Source organism: Helianthus annuus, chromosome 3, assembly GCF_002127325.2.
Source record: "Helianthus annuus cultivar XRQ/B chromosome 3, HanXRQr2.0-SUNRISE, whole genome shotgun sequence".
Taxonomy (NCBI): domain Eukaryota; kingdom Viridiplantae; phylum Streptophyta; class Magnoliopsida; order Asterales; family Asteraceae; genus Helianthus; species Helianthus annuus.
Genome location: NC_035435.2, coordinates 73003120 through 73019108, shown reverse-complemented (window position 1 = coordinate 73019108; position 15989 = coordinate 73003120). Strand labels below are relative to the sequence as shown.

Below are 15989 nucleotides of genomic sequence, written 5' to 3'. Positions count from 1 at the left end.
TTCATCATACACTTAGTGTGCATACTACTTTCTAAGCACAATGTACAACTAATTTATGCATAATCTTTCATGCTCATACATAATTCATCAAATTTTCTTACTAATCAACAAGTATCATTCACACATGACATCAAACTTATCAACACCACATTTCTTTCAATTCATCTAACAAGAATTCATCATACATAACATATTACATCAACATTGAACAACAATTGGACATGGATGATAATCTAAGTCATCTTCCTTACCATAACAAATGGGTATCACCTCAAAACATCGAATTGATCCAAATCATGCATAATCCATGTTCTATATGGTGATTCTAACACATATTCATACTCAATTTAATACCAATTCACGGATAAAACATAACCCACTTCATACAAGATCATCAATCTAAGTTTTAAGACATACCTCATGATCCCCTTGTGTAGGTGATCATTAATTCATGTTTGTTCATGAATTTGAGCTTCGATTCACCCTTCAATTTGATGATTTTGGCTGAGTTAGGGTTTTGGCTCCTTTGGAGCTCCTGGTCGTTCTAGAACACATACGAAGTGTGTGTTTGTGTGTTGATCTTTTCATATAATAACTCAACTTTCATCTTATCCCATTTTAGTCCCTAGTGTTTGCCACTAAAGCATAATTGGCACAACTTTCCTCCTTTAATAGTTTTCACCATACACTTAACTAGGTTAAATAACCTAGTTATTTATTTCCTGATGTATCATATAAGAACATATGGCGAATATAAACATTCGAGTTTTGGGGCGTTACAAGTCTACTGATGTGTGTAAAATGCAACATTTAAATTACATCAAATGAGGCATAAAACTAACCCTTTTTAAGTACTAATGTTGGAAAAAGTGTATTTTTGTCTTCCTTTTGTATTTTCAGGATTAAATGAGCTCAAATTAATAAAAGAAGCAAAAAGACAGCTAAATCTAACATAAATACAAGAAAGGGAACAAAAGTGGATTGCCCGGCCCATTGATAGCATCCTCCCAAGCAAAACAGAGAAGACTGAAGACTGAACACGCCCCTTGCTCAGCAAGCACGGGGCCGTGCCCAAGAAGCAGCAGAAAAGACAAACCTGTAGAAGCTTCTATTGCTCACCACGAGGCCGTGCCCAGTGAACACGAGGGCGTGGCCAAAGTACTGCAGGCGCATTAATTGTAATTGTGAATTACAATTAATGAAGAAAGATAGTGTCAGACGGGCACGGGGCCGTGCCCAGCGGACACGGGGCCGTGCCCAGGCTTCTGTTCAGCCTATAAATAGGAGTGCTTGGAGCCATTGCAACTCATCCCTTGGCACACCACCTCTCTCACACTTCATCCACCACCCACCACCATCACAACACCATCATCCACCACCATCATCCATTGTCCATCATTGAGTGTGTGAGTCGTCTCGGGATCCAAGATTGATCGTAAGAGTTCTTGACAATCAAGGCCATGTTTGCCTAAGTCTCTTACATCACTTGGTGAAGACAAGTGTTTAGTATAATACTTTTTATTTTTAATCTTTTGCACTTCTTAATTGGTTTTGTATTAATGACTTTAATAACTAGTTTCTTATGTTGAAGGTGATTCTTCCTTATCGTTTGTCCGTGGTGTCTTGGCATTATTTTACTGTCTATATAAAATAAAAGATTTTCACCATTCATATCTCCACGGTCTATATGAAGGTATGTTGGCTACCTGGTCGGGGGTTAAGGGAACGGTTTGGTAAGGGTCTTGCCCTTGTTCAGCGTTTAGAGGTCCTGCAAGGGACCTGGGTCAAATTTAGTAGGACCTCCTTCAATACCCAATGGTATTGGATGGCGGGGGTCCAAACTCTTTGATCCCCTCATAAGTTAACTACTATTAATACTATAACCCGGCTATTTAGGACTGTATCCCTGCTGACTCAGACTACTTAGTCGAGGGTAACGTCACCTCCAAAAGAGGGGCCTACCATAATTTACATTAATAACTTAATTAATTATCTTTCAATAATCCGACTCTTTAGGATTGTATCCTTGCTGACTCAAACTACTGGGTTGAGGGTAACGTCGCGTTCAAAAGAGGGGCCTACTACAATAACTAAGATAATCTCTTAAACAAGTGCAAAAGTGCGGAAATAATCAAAGGTTATACTAACACACGAGTCGGATCCAAGTGATTCATCTTGTCTATTTGTTTTTATTTTTATTTTATTTTTCAGCATTTAGTTAGTTTTATTTTCTTAATTTAAAATTTTTTTCTAATATTTTGATTTGATTAGACGTTGAGGATAAACCGGTACTAAAAGCTCTTGTGTCCTTGGACGACCTCGGTATCTTACCAACACTATACTACATCCATGATGGGTGCACTTGCCCATATGTGTGTTTAGTGTTAGTAAATATCGTGTTTTATAAATTTAAAACTTGGCTAAAGTGTAAAAAGGGCTTAAAATATATACCTAAAACATATATACACTAACACGCATCATCTACCCCCTTAAAGGAGGTTTTGTCCCCGAAACCTTTCTTACTTCCATTTAACATTAATTATCTTTTCTTCCTGCCCCCATCCAAATGACCACGAGCCTATCTCGATGACGATCTTCTAACTTCAAGAACTCAACCCAAAGTTCTTATTAGTGTCGCTTTCATTAAATAGCACTAGCTTCTAACGCACTTCATCGCTAGCGGTTCATTCATCATTCTAATGCTCATATAAACCTAAGTTTATGGCTGGTCTCTTTCTCTCGAATTAAACATAATGCATTTATACATTTACTAATCGTAAAAAATCAGTTTATCCGATTTATTTCATTCTACTCGTATATCATGTACAATATATCATTTTGTTTACTTGAAACAAATTCCAACATCCCATTAATAACATTCCTTTTGTTTATTTAAAAAAATCATATTATTCTCATCGACTATACGATCTTACTTCGTAATTTACACATACACATCTATGTTTAACTTTGATAGGTACATAATAATAATTAACTATCCAATCTCGATTCATAAACTATTCATACAATTGACTTCTTTCTAACTAGTCCATACTTTCTATACCATACTTTCACATAACATTCTCATTTCCTTGACCCATTAGTAACGGGTTAATATACATACTTCTTCAAACTTGTAATAGTACCTACATTCGTATGATCCGTTTACAACGGATCTAATACCTTCATCTCGTCTCTTAAGATTACATTCCATACATATATTATATAACATTTAATTATTGTCTTGTTATCGAAACAAAACCACTATTTCGTACTCACACATTCGTGCTTAACTCCAAAGTTAAACATCATTCTATGTTTCCTACAGTTACTTATACCATGCATACATCTACGTTAACCTCAAATCATCTCATTTCATAGGTCGTTTCAATCTACTAACTCATACCTATCCAACAAGAGTTTAACATTTTACTAACCTCGATTTCATTACATATATCAACGATCCGTAAACCAGATCGATCCGCTTCTTCACGAGTACTCACTGTACTAGGCCAGATTTCATTCATCCGTGTAATGAGCTTCCGCTCGTGCACATCCTTTCACCAATTCGATTGGTTTCATCACATTAAGAGTTCTACCACTATCCTCTACAAAATTGGCGATTAGCACATTTCATTCAAACATTCATTCTACTAGGTGATTATTCACCTATAATTCTTCTACAAATTTCCTACGTACACGCTATTACACATCACACATTCCATTTCTCACATACAATTCTTTCATTTTGTTAGTTATTTCGACATTTTTTTGTAGTTTGGCATTTCTAACTTATCGTAGATGTATTGGAGTACATGTTCGTACCTCTTTCCATTCATGCTTTCTTGCAAAGACTTCATTACATCAATTCAGTATTCTTGCCAAAACCTACCCTTCCCGTCCATACTTAAGTTATTGTCCGGGTCGTAGCCCGTCATCCATTCTGACCCCCCAGAGTCGATTACTAACACACCTAACATGTAACTTATTCAATACTCCTTTCTTTCAATTAAAATTTAGTTTTGAGTGCCAATTACGACCATTCTTTTGTTATACTATTGCCATTTATTTTATACTTACTTATATGACCCGTTTGACTCAATGATGGTCAAACTGTTAAAACATTCTTAGGTAGGTTAATTTCAACCTTTTTATGTTTTAAATCCATCTCGCAGATTCAAACGTATCATGATTATGACACGAACTTAGTAATGCACCCCATAGTGCAACATTTGGCTTCATGGGCATTGATAAAATTAACTCATAAGCCTCTTTCACCGACCCCCCGTGCCCAAGAAGATCAACCATGCACCCATAATGCTTGAGCTTTGGCTTGATTTGATGGTTCGATACCATTGACGAAAACAGGTCCTTGCCTCTTTGAATCAACCATGAATGTACACAGCATGTTAAGACACCGACAAAAGTGGACTCGTTTGGAGTCAATCCGTTCTTGATCATCTCATCAAACAAAGCTAAACCCTCTTCGACTCTGCCATTGAAAGCCAAACCGGAAATCATGGCATTCCAAGAAACTACATTTCTCAAGGGCATATCGTTGAAAACTGTGAAAACAGCATCCAGAAGCCCACGTTTGCAGTAGAAATTGACAAGTGAGTTTCCTACAGAAACATGTTTTTCATAAAGTTTATCTGATTTGGCATAAGAATGGATCCATTGGCCGACGTCATCTTCCCCCAAACGAGCACAAACCGGAAGCATAGTCACCACTGTCGCCTCATCAGGCTCAAAACCGTTATGACACATCTCATGAAAAACTTTCAAAGCTTCACCCTCTCGCTCACTTTTGGACAAGCAAGACAACATCGTATTCCACGAAACTATACTCCTCTCTCCTATCTCCTTAAAGAGGTTATAACCCATGTCCACATTTCCATTTTTACAATACCCACTAATCATTAAATTCCAGACAATAACATCTCTCTCACGCATTTCGTCGAACACCTTCTTAGCATCATCTAATTTCCCGCAATTAACATACAATTCAACTAATCCAATCCTAACAGCACGAAAGCAGTGAAACCCGAGTGAAAGGACTTGAGCATGCACCGTTTTCCCAAAGTTAACATCGCAAAGATTGGAACAAGACTTGAGTAGAGGAGCAAAAGTGAATTGATCAGGCCAGATTCGACGTTTCTTCATGTGGGAAAACAAGTTAAGTGAGTTATGGGATGGGGTGACAAAGAGTAGGCTTTGATGATTGAATAGAAGAGGAGGATGTTGGGGTGTTGTGTCACACCCCCAAAATCCACCTGCGGAGTATCACCGCTTGGGAGCGTGACTGACCAGGACCAAGCCACCAATCATACAGAACAATACATATAATAAAAGTAGTTTGTCATTCAAACCAAACCAGTTCTATATGAAAGGTGTTCCAAACCATAAGAAAGTTATCATTGTTTAGCGGAAGCGTATTAATAAAAACCCATCGTAAATAAGTATCAAATATCAAAAGTGTTTAACAGGATAATCACGATCCAAGCCCACAACGACCTGCTCCTCCCTGTGCAAGCTCCGTATACCTAACGACCTGCAAGGCATGTAACAGAGGATCAACAACTAGTTGAGCGAGTTCACAGAAAGTAAATGCGTAATAGTAAGTTCGTTTGTAACAGGTGGCTCTACTGGGCCGTTAGTGCGTTCTATTGGTGGGGGCTTCCCATGTTGTATAACCACTAGACTACTCGTAACCATAAGTATCCTTCACAACCGAGGATAGTAATAAGCATAAGTATCCTTCACATCCGAGGATAGTAATAAGTATAAGTATCCTTCACATCCGAGGATAGTAATAAGTATAAGTCTACGTAGAGGGTAAGTATGTTTCCTGCACAACCGAGGACAGTGAATAGCATAAGTATGTGTCCTGCACAACCGAGGACAGTGGTATGGTAGTCTAGTAACAGTGTGTACACGAATCTAGTCAATATCATTCCTTCAATCCCATTCCCAAGCCCTTGGGAATCCCATGCCTTAGTAAGGGTGTGAACTCACCTTGGTTTGCTCGGTATGCTAGGTTATGCACTCACAAGTAATCAATCAAAGCCTAGTGTATACACGTGTTCACAGTCAGTTCATGTTTGTATGGTTTCGCAAGCAAAGTTCATCACATAGCGTGTGTAACAGTTAACATCAGACATTGCAACCAGTTAATCATCTTCATACATTTCATGCTTGATGGGAAGAACAGGTTAACAGGATTCGCATAATAGAAATGTTATATGTCTAGCTGTGATAATCATCCTTGCAATCATAACAGAATTAACGTGTTTAACCGGATTACACTCTAATATAGTTTACTAGCTAAGAGAGTTAATAAGGCTAATGTTTAAGCAATAATCAGATCATGCATATAACAAACAATCAGGCTATTTCATTGCATCATCAAACATTTAGGCAAAGCTTCCTAGTTAACATTCAGACAATCACTATCCTTATGAAATTCAAATCACGAACATACACCAAACTCGTACCACCTTGCTTGAACCCGAAAAATCTATGCTACATATGTAAAAGTCGGACATCTTTAACTTAAACAAACTCGGACTTAATGTCCTTGTATAAACTCGGACATCAGTGTGTGTGTGTGTGGGGGGGGGTTAACAAGGTCGGACCAAGAGGGCATGATGTCAAAACTCGGACCAAACCAAAGCAACCACTTCGGCCCAGAGTTTCTTTGATGAAACTCGGACAAGAAGAGGGGCTGCCCTAGTTAAAGAAGCTCGGACATGGGGGGGGGATTAAAAACTCGGACCCCCTTCCATTCAATAAACTCGGTCCACACTTCCATTCAATAAACTCGGACTGATTGATTTAATAAAAGTCGGACTAGTAGTTTCTCTTAAAACTCGGACAAAGGAAGCCATTAAAACTCGGACATAGCATGTTATTCAAAACTCAGACACTCAATTATGCACAGAAACTCAGACAACAATTTCAATCCTACGATCTTTGTGATTATAGCAGTTACGTATATCATTCTGCAGTTACGTTCTTATGCTCAAGCAAAACCCTAAATCCAATCATATCGACGGCAGAAATCAAAGTTATTCGACCGATGCTAAAACAACAACAATCATCACAATGATAACATGCATCTAATCATCGTCATAATCTCAACTATCCAGGAACAATTCACAGAATATCACATGAGAAACTAGGGTTTTCCATGAACACATAATCAAGAAATCAATAAACAATAATCATTTACCTTGTGTTGATCCTAAAGAAAGAGAGGAATCGAATGCCTTGTGCCAATGATAGTGGTGATGATGATTGCTAGAGGATTAGAGAGTTACAAGCACGTGTTTTGATTTTTGAGAGAATGATTAGTGAAAAGGGGATTTGGGTTAAGTATAATTAAGTTTTCACTAATAACTCTTCACACCCTCAATTGTTCTATTTTACAAAGGTACACCATCCCAATCAATTTCACAGTTTCACCACCAAGTTTACCCATTTGACAAGTTTATCACAATTAACACATAGTCATGCACCATCACACAACACACTTCATTATATCAAAACGTATACAATTCTATAGTAATCAATTGTGCAAATAAACAGTTAAACAATACTTGAACGTGCAATAAATGCAAAATAGAATCTTGGAAATTCGAGTTGTCACATTATCCCCAACTTAAAAGAAATTTCGTCCCGAAATTTGGTACGCACTCACTGAGGAAGCTAGATAAGTTGTATCGTTTACTGGTTTTCCTGGGGTGTCACATCATCCCCCCGTTGATTTGGAATTTCGTCCCGAAATTCAGTGGTAGTAGCTTCAGCCTCAGTAGTGGATACATTAGTTCCGAATAACTGGGGATACTTTTCTTTCATTTGGTCTTCGCGTTCCCAGGTGTACTCTGGGCCACGTCGGGAGTTCCAACGAACTCGAACAAGAGGGATTCTCTTGTGTTTGAGGACCTTAACATCCCGGTCCGTGATTTCAACTGGTTCCTCGACGAACTGCAACCGCTCGTCGATAGTGAGTTCCTTAAAAGGAACTATGAGGGTCTCATCTGACAGGCACTTCTTCAGATTTGACACGTGAAATACATTGTGAACTGCACCGAGTTCAGCTGGTAGATTCAGTCTGTAGGCTACTGGGCCTATTCTTTCAGTGATTTCGAACGGTCCAACATATCGTGGATTAAGTTTGCCGCGTTTACCAAATCGAACCACACCCTTCCAGGGTGAAACTTTTAATAAAACCCGGTCCCCGACCTGAAATTCCAAAGGCTTGCTACGCTTGTCCGCGTAGGCTTTCTGACGGTCGCGTGCTGCCGCCATGCGTTGTCGTATTTGTGCAATCTTTTCTGTGGCGTCCACTACAATTTCTGGACCCGTAATCTGACTATCCCCCACCTCTGCCCAACAGAGAGGTGACCGGTATTTACGTCCGTACAATGCCTCGAATGGAGCGGCTTGTATGCTGGTATGATAACTGTTATTATACGAAAATTCCACCAAAGGGAGATGCTTTTCCCAGCCGTTGCCGAAATCAATAACACATGCCCGAAGCATGTCTTCAAGAGTCTGGATCGTTCGCTCAGACTGCCCATCCGTCTGAGGATGATATGCTGTGCTCATGTCTAACCGTGAGCCGAAAGATTTATGCATCGCTTGCCATAGTTCTGACGTGAATCGTGCATCCCGATCCGAAATAATAGAGGTTGGCACCCCGTGCCTCGAAACAACTTCTTTCAAGTAGATGTCTGCTAAGGTAGAAAACTTATCCGTTTCTTTGATAGCCAAGAAATGAGCAGACTTTGTGAGTCGATCCACGATCACCCAAATAGTGTCATTCCCGCGCTGGGATCTAGGTAGACCAGTAACAAAATCCATGGAAATTTGCTCCCATTTCCATTGTGGTATTTCCGGTTGCTGAAGTAGACCTGATGGTTTCTGATACTCGACTTTAACCCTTGCACAAGTCAAACACTTGCCGACGTAAGTTGCGATAAGAGCTTTCATGTTTGGCCACCAATACGTTGTTCTGATATCGTGGTACATTTTATCCGACCCTGGATGTACCGAGTAGCGAGACTTGTGTGCTTCGTCCATCACAAGTTCGCGTAAACCGCCATATAGTGGGACCCAAATACGCCCCGTTACATAATAGGCGCCGTCTTCCTTTTGTTCCATTCGTTGCCTTGAACCGCGTAAGGCTTCAGCCATGACGTTTTCGGGTTTTAATGCTTCTATCTGAGCAGCTCGTATCTGTACAGGAAGACTGGACTGAATAGTAAGCTGTAGCGCTCGCACGCGCTTAGGTAGAGTGTCTTTCCGACTGAGGGCGTCGGCCACAACATTGGCCTTGCCTGGGTGATACTTGATGGCGCATTCATAGTCGTTCAGAAGTTCAACCCATCTCCGTTGACGCATGTTCAAATCCTTTTGCTTAAGAATATGCTCGAGACTCCTGTGATCGGTGTAAATTGTGCACTTGGTACCGTACAGGTAGTGTCGCCATATCTTAAGCGCAAAAACAACAGCTCCCAGCTCTAAATCGTGCGTCGTGTAGTTCCGTTCGTGAATCTTGAGTTGCCGCGAAGCGTAGGCAATAACTTTATCACGCTGCATCAATACGCAACCAAGCCCCTGTATCGATGCGTCACAATAAACCACGAAGTCATCTGTGCCCTCTGGCAATGAGAGAATAGGTGCGCTGCAAAGCCTATCCTTTAAGTACTGAAAAGCGGTCTCTTGGGAATCTCCCCAACGGTAGGTGACACCTTTCTGTGTCAGCATAGTAAGCGGCTGCGCGATCTTGGAGAAGTCTTTGATAAACCGCCTGTAGTATCCCGCCAAACCCAAAAATTGGCGTATTTCTGTTGGTGTACGCGGTGCAGGCCAGTTCCTGATCGAATCTACCTTGGATGGATCGACATGAGTCCCATCCTTGTTCACCACATGGCCTAGGAAATGGACTTCACGAAGCCAGAAGTCGCATTTTGAAAACTTCGCGTACAGTTGCTCCTTTCGAAGAAGTTCCAAGATAAGACGTAAGTGCTGCTCATGCTCCTCCTGACTCTTGGAGTAAATCAAAATGTCGTCGATGAAAACGATAACGAACCTGTCTAGATAGGGTTTACACACCCTGTTCATAAGATCCATGAAGACTGCAGGCGCGTTCGTAAGCCCGAATGGCATGACAAGAAACTCGTAGTGACCGTAACGAGTTCTGAAAGCGGTTTTGGAGACGTCCTCATCCCGGACTCTCAGCTGATGATAACCTGACCTCAAGTCTATCTTGGAGTAATAACACGACCCTTGCAACTGGTCGAATAAGTCATCTATGCGCGGAAGAGGATAACGGTTCTTCACCGTCACCTTATTGAGTTCACGGTAGTCGATGCACATTCTGAACGTACCGTCTTTCTTCTTCACGAAAAGCACTGGAGCTCCCCAAGGCGATGAGCTTGGACGAATAAAGCCCTTTTCCAAGAGCTCTTGTAGCTGCTTCGACAGTTCTTCCAGTTCGGTTGGAGCTAAACGATACGGTGCGCGGGCTATTGGTGCTGCTCCAGGAGCCAACTCAATCTGAAACTCGACTTGACGATGAGGCGGTAAACCGGGTAAATCTTCAGGAAACACCTGAGGGAAGTCACGTGCAACTGGAATATCCTCCAGCTTCTTTTCCTTTTTGGATGCATCAGTAACAAGAGCCAAAATGGCTGTGTGCCCTTTACGTAAACATTTCTGCGCCTTCAAGTAAGAAATGATGCCAACCACAGCACCACTCTTGTCGCCTTGAACTTTGAGAGGTTCCTTACCCGAACGAGGAATACGAATGATCTTCTCCTTACATAGAATCTCTGCCTGCTGCTTAGATAACCAATCCATGCCGATGACAATGTCGAAACTACCCAGAACTATAGGAATAAGATCGATGGAGAAAGTCTGACCAGCTAAGACAATGCTACAACCCTTAACTATCTGTGTGGCTTCTACACTTCTACACTTTTACCATTTGCTAGTTCTACGACATGTTTGGTGCTTAGGGGTGTTGGTGTACGTTTTAACAATTTGCTCATTTTCAAGGACATATAACTTGTATCAGCACCCGAATCAAATAAGACAGTAACGTAAATATCGTCGAGAAGAAACTTACCCATAACCACATTGGGATCATTCACTGCATCTCCTCGACCCAACACAAAAGCACGACCACGAGCTTCATTGCCATTGTTGTTCCCACCATTGTTGTTGTTGTTGCCATTACCCTGATTGTTGTTATGGTTGTTGTTGTTCTGGTTCCTGTTCAGCTGAGGGCAATGCCTTTTGAAGTGACCCTCTGCACCGCAATGAAAACACCCTTTGTTGCCCTGCTGCTGATTCTGCTGTGCTTGGGGCTGCTGCTGATTCTGGTTCGCAGGCCGAGGGCTTCTACAATCTTTGGCCTCATGACCCATCTTGAGGCATCTTTGACATCGACCCTTATTACACTGGCCACTGTGATGTTTGTTGCAGGTGTTACACTTTGGGAGATTTCCTCGATACCCTCCCTGCCTGTGGCTGCTTGAGGAGTGCTGACTGGGACTCTGGTAACTGTCTGTCTTTCGTTGCTGAGCTTGTGACTGCACTGAAGCTGACCCCTTGCTAGAATCCCCATCCCATTTTCTCTTGCTTTCACTGGGAGTAACAAGTGTAGTAGAAGCAGTAGCGGTAGCAGTAGCGCTGATACGTTTTGGCAGTCTGTTCTGATCCACTGCCTGATCTGTGATGCGATGAGCGAGGCACTGAATAACCTGAATGTTGTCGAGATTAGCCGATGTTACGTGGCTCTGGATTTCTGGCGCCAAACCCTTGAGATACAACTCAATACGCTTGTATGGAGGGTCTACCATAGTTGGACACAGCACAGCCAACTCGTTCGACCTCTTAGTATAAGCCTCGATTTCTGACCCAGTCATCTTCAAATGATAAAACTCATCCTCCAGCTTGTGGATGTCTTCCCGAGTACAGTACTCACGTTTAATCAGTTCCTTGAAGTCATTCCAAGGGGTGGCGTTAGCAGCTGCCAACCCTAGAATCTGTACTTGCGCGTTCCACCAAGTCAACGCGATTCCTTCCAAAGTACCAGTGGCAAACTTAACCTTGCGTGCCTCAGGGCATTCACACATCTCGAACACAGACTCGAGTTTTTCAAACCAGTGGAGGAGTCCAACCGCTCCTTCAGTGCCACTAAATGTGCTAGGACGACAATCCATAAAGTTCTTGAAAGTGCACACAGGCTGCTGCGCGTGTTGACCTATTGTGTACGAATAGGATAAAGTTAATCACAAGAGTTAATGTAGGATCTAAAGATCCTAGTGTGAGTCTAAACTGCAGGGTATACTACCTGCTTGAGCAGCTGCAAGTGCCGCAGCAACTTGAGCTTGAACAAGAGCCTCTAGCTGGGCTTGAGTCATATTGATTCGTCCGGCCATTGATCTTCACATCAAAGGCAACGTAAGTGAGAAAAGTTCGCGAATAGTGCGATGACAGAAGAGTGTAAGCACACAAGTGTTCTTAAGCAATAACAAGTAGTGAGCAAAGTAAGGTAAGCATACTACGAGCAAAGTTCTATGCAAATTCTAGCATGTAGGCAATAAACATAAACCTTATTACCTAGGTTGTCGAGTCTTGCACGTGGAGCGAAGCGTCGTTGTGGATCGTTGAGAGCACTGTTCAGGTTATAGTCTGGTTTTAATAAAAACGTTTTCCCATAATAAAACCAAGTTCTCTATAACCAATGGCTCTGATACCAATCTGTCACACCCCCAAAATCCACCTGCGGAGTATCACCGCTTGGGAGCGTGACTGACCAGGACCAAGCCACCAATCATACAGAACAATACATATAATAAAAGTAGTTTGTCATTCAAACCAAACCAGTTCTATATGAAAGGTGTTCCAAACCATAAGAAAGTTATCATTGTTTAGCGGAAGCGTATTAATAAAAACCCATCGTAAATAAGTATCAAATATCAAAAGTGTTTAACAGGATAATCACGATCCAAGCCCACAACGACCTGCTCCTCCCTGTGCAAGCTCCGTATACCTAACGACCTGCAAGGCATGTAACAGAGGATCAACAACTAGTTGAGCGAGTTCACAGAAAGTAAATGCGTAATAGTAAGTTCGTTTGTAACAGGTGGCTCTACTGGGCCGTTAGTGCGTTCTATTGGTGGGGGCTTCCCATGTTGTATAACCACTAGACTACTCGTAACCATAAGTATCCTTCACAACCGAGGATAGTAATAAGCATAAGTATCCTTCACATCCGAGGATAGTAATAAGTATAAGTATCCTTCACATCCGAGGATAGTAATAAGTATAAGTCTACGTAGAGGGTAAGTATGTGTCCTGCACAACCGAGGACAGTGAATAGCATAAGTATGTGTCCTGCACAACCGAGGACAGTGGTATGGTAGTCTAGTAATAGTGCGTACACGAATCTAGTCAATATCATTCCTTCAATCCCATTCCCAAGCCCTTGGGAATCCCATGCCTTAGTAAGGGTGTGAACTCACCTTGGTTTGCTCGGTATGCTAGGTTATGCACTCACAAGTAATCAATCAAAGCCTAGTGTATACACGTGTTCACAGTCAGTTCATGTTTGTATGGTTTCGCAAGCAAAGTTCATCACATAGCGTGTGTAACAGTTAACATCAGACATTGCAACCAGTTAATCATCTTCATACATTTCATGCTTGATGGGAAGAACAGGTTAACAAGATTCGCATAATAGAAATGTTATATGTCTAGCTGTGATAATCATCCTTGCAATCATAACAGAATTAACGTGTTTAACCGGATTACACTCTAATATAGTTTACTAGCTAAGAGAGTTAATAAGGCTAATGTTTAAGCAATAATCAGATCATGCATATAACAAACAATCAGGCTATTTCATTGCATCATCAAACATTTAGGCAAAGCTTCCTAGTTAACATTCAGACAATCACTATCCTTATGAAATTCAAATCACGAACATACACCAAACTCGTACCACCTTGCTTGAACCCGAAAAATCTATGCTACATATGTAAAAGTCGGACATCTTTAACTTAAACAAACTCGGACTTAATGTCCTTGTATAAACTCGGACATCAGTGTGTGTGTGTGGGGGGGGGGTTAACAAGGTCGGACCAAGAGGGCATGATGTCAAAACTCGGACCAAACCAAAGCAACCACTTCGGCCCAGAGTTTCTTTGATGAAACTCGGACAAGAAGAGGGGCTGCCCTAGTTAAAGAAGCTCGGACATGGGGGGGGATTAAAAACTCGGACCCCCTTCCATTCAATAAACTCGGTCCACACTTCCATTCAATAAACTCGGACTGATTGATTTAATAAAAGTCGGACTAGGAGTTTCTCTTAAAACTCGGACAAAGGAAGCCATTAAAACTCGGACATAGCATGTTATTCAAAACTCAGACACTCAATTATGCACAGAAACTCAGACAACAATTTCAATCATACGATCTTTGTGATTATAGCAGTCACGTATATCATTCTGCAGTTACGTTCTTATGCTCAAGCAAAACCCTAAATCCAATCATATCGACGGCAGAAATCAAAGTTATTCGACCGATGCTAAAACAACAACAATCATCACAATGATAACATGCATCTAATCATCGTCATAATCTCAACTATCCAGGAACAATTCACAGAATATCACATGAGTAACTAGGGTTTTCCATGAACACATAATCAAGAAATCAATAAACAATAATCATTTACCTTGTGTTGATCCTAAAGAAAGAGAGGAATCGAATGCCTTGTGCCAATGATAGTGGTGATGATGATTGCTAGAGGATTAGAGAGTTTTTTTGGGTAAAGGGTTACCCCGGTGATTCTATTAAAATACAACCGCAATTAAGTACAAGTAGTGAGGATGTGTTCCACACTAGTTCATATACAGGACATGCCCCATATATGTAAAACAAAAACAAAACCAAAGACCTAGAATACCCCATAACCTAGTCTACTATACATCATGACTCGACATCTAGTAGACAGAGGATTAGAGAGTTACAAGTACGTGTTTTGATTTTTGAGAGAATGATTAGTGAAAAGGGGATTAGGGTTAAGTATAATTAAGTTTTCACTAATAACTCTTCACACCCTCAATTGTTCTATTTTACAAAGGTACACCATCCCAATCAATTTCACAGTTTCACCACCAAGTTTACCCACTTGACAAGTTTATCACAATTAACACATAGTCATGCACCATCACACAACACACTTCATTATATCAAAACGTATACAATTCTATAGTAATCAATTGTGCAAATAAACAGTTAAACAATACTTGAACGTGCAATAAATGCAAAATAGAATCTTGGAAATTCGAGTTGTCACATGTTGGGTTTGGAGAAAGAGGAGATGGGCGTAGTCCATCTGGCGGAGCGAGGCGCAAACGGAGACGAAGTGAGAGAGGATGAGGTTGGATTGATGGAGATGGTGGCGGAGGGTATGAGCGTGAATTTGGGTAAGATGGATCCGACTGCGGTGCCCATGGAGGTGCTGGAGGATTCTTCGTTCGATCTCTCTCGCACTCTTCATTTCATTTGATTTTATGATAGCAACAACACTTCCATTTTCATTGCCATTGCTGTTGTTTTCACTTGGTGGTTTTAATAATAACTCCATGCGCTACGCGGTGGGAATTTGACGTGACCGTGTCGTCCCGATCAGTCAAAAACCCAATTAAACCTAGTAGCTAGGATAAGTCGGGTATCGTATCCACGAAGAGCATGTGGTTAGTATTGCACGACCTGTTCGATTAGTTAGACTATTTACAAAAATGTACAAAGTAATTATGAAGTTTGCTAATTTTATTTGTTCAATTGACTTGAAAATATATCGGAATGAACCGACAATGGGTATTATCTAAAACACTTTTGATTAACTAAAATTGCAACTAAAATACCAACTAGAAAGTTGAAACAAGAATTGAGAATACGGATCACACCCG

General features: G+C 41.0%; 1 protein-coding gene across 1 annotated transcript; it reads right to left on the bottom strand.

Annotated features, from left to right (window-relative positions):
- Positions 1–4155: 4155 nt before the first annotated feature.
- LOC110931925 (pentatricopeptide repeat-containing protein At1g09190) lies at positions 4156–15664 on the bottom strand. Its single transcript, XM_022175295.2, is given in 3 exon segments — positions 4156–5195; positions 5198–5245; positions 15376–15664. Coding segments are annotated over 3 exon segments (1377 nt in total).
- Between the last annotated feature and the right edge of the window lie 325 nt (positions 15665–15989).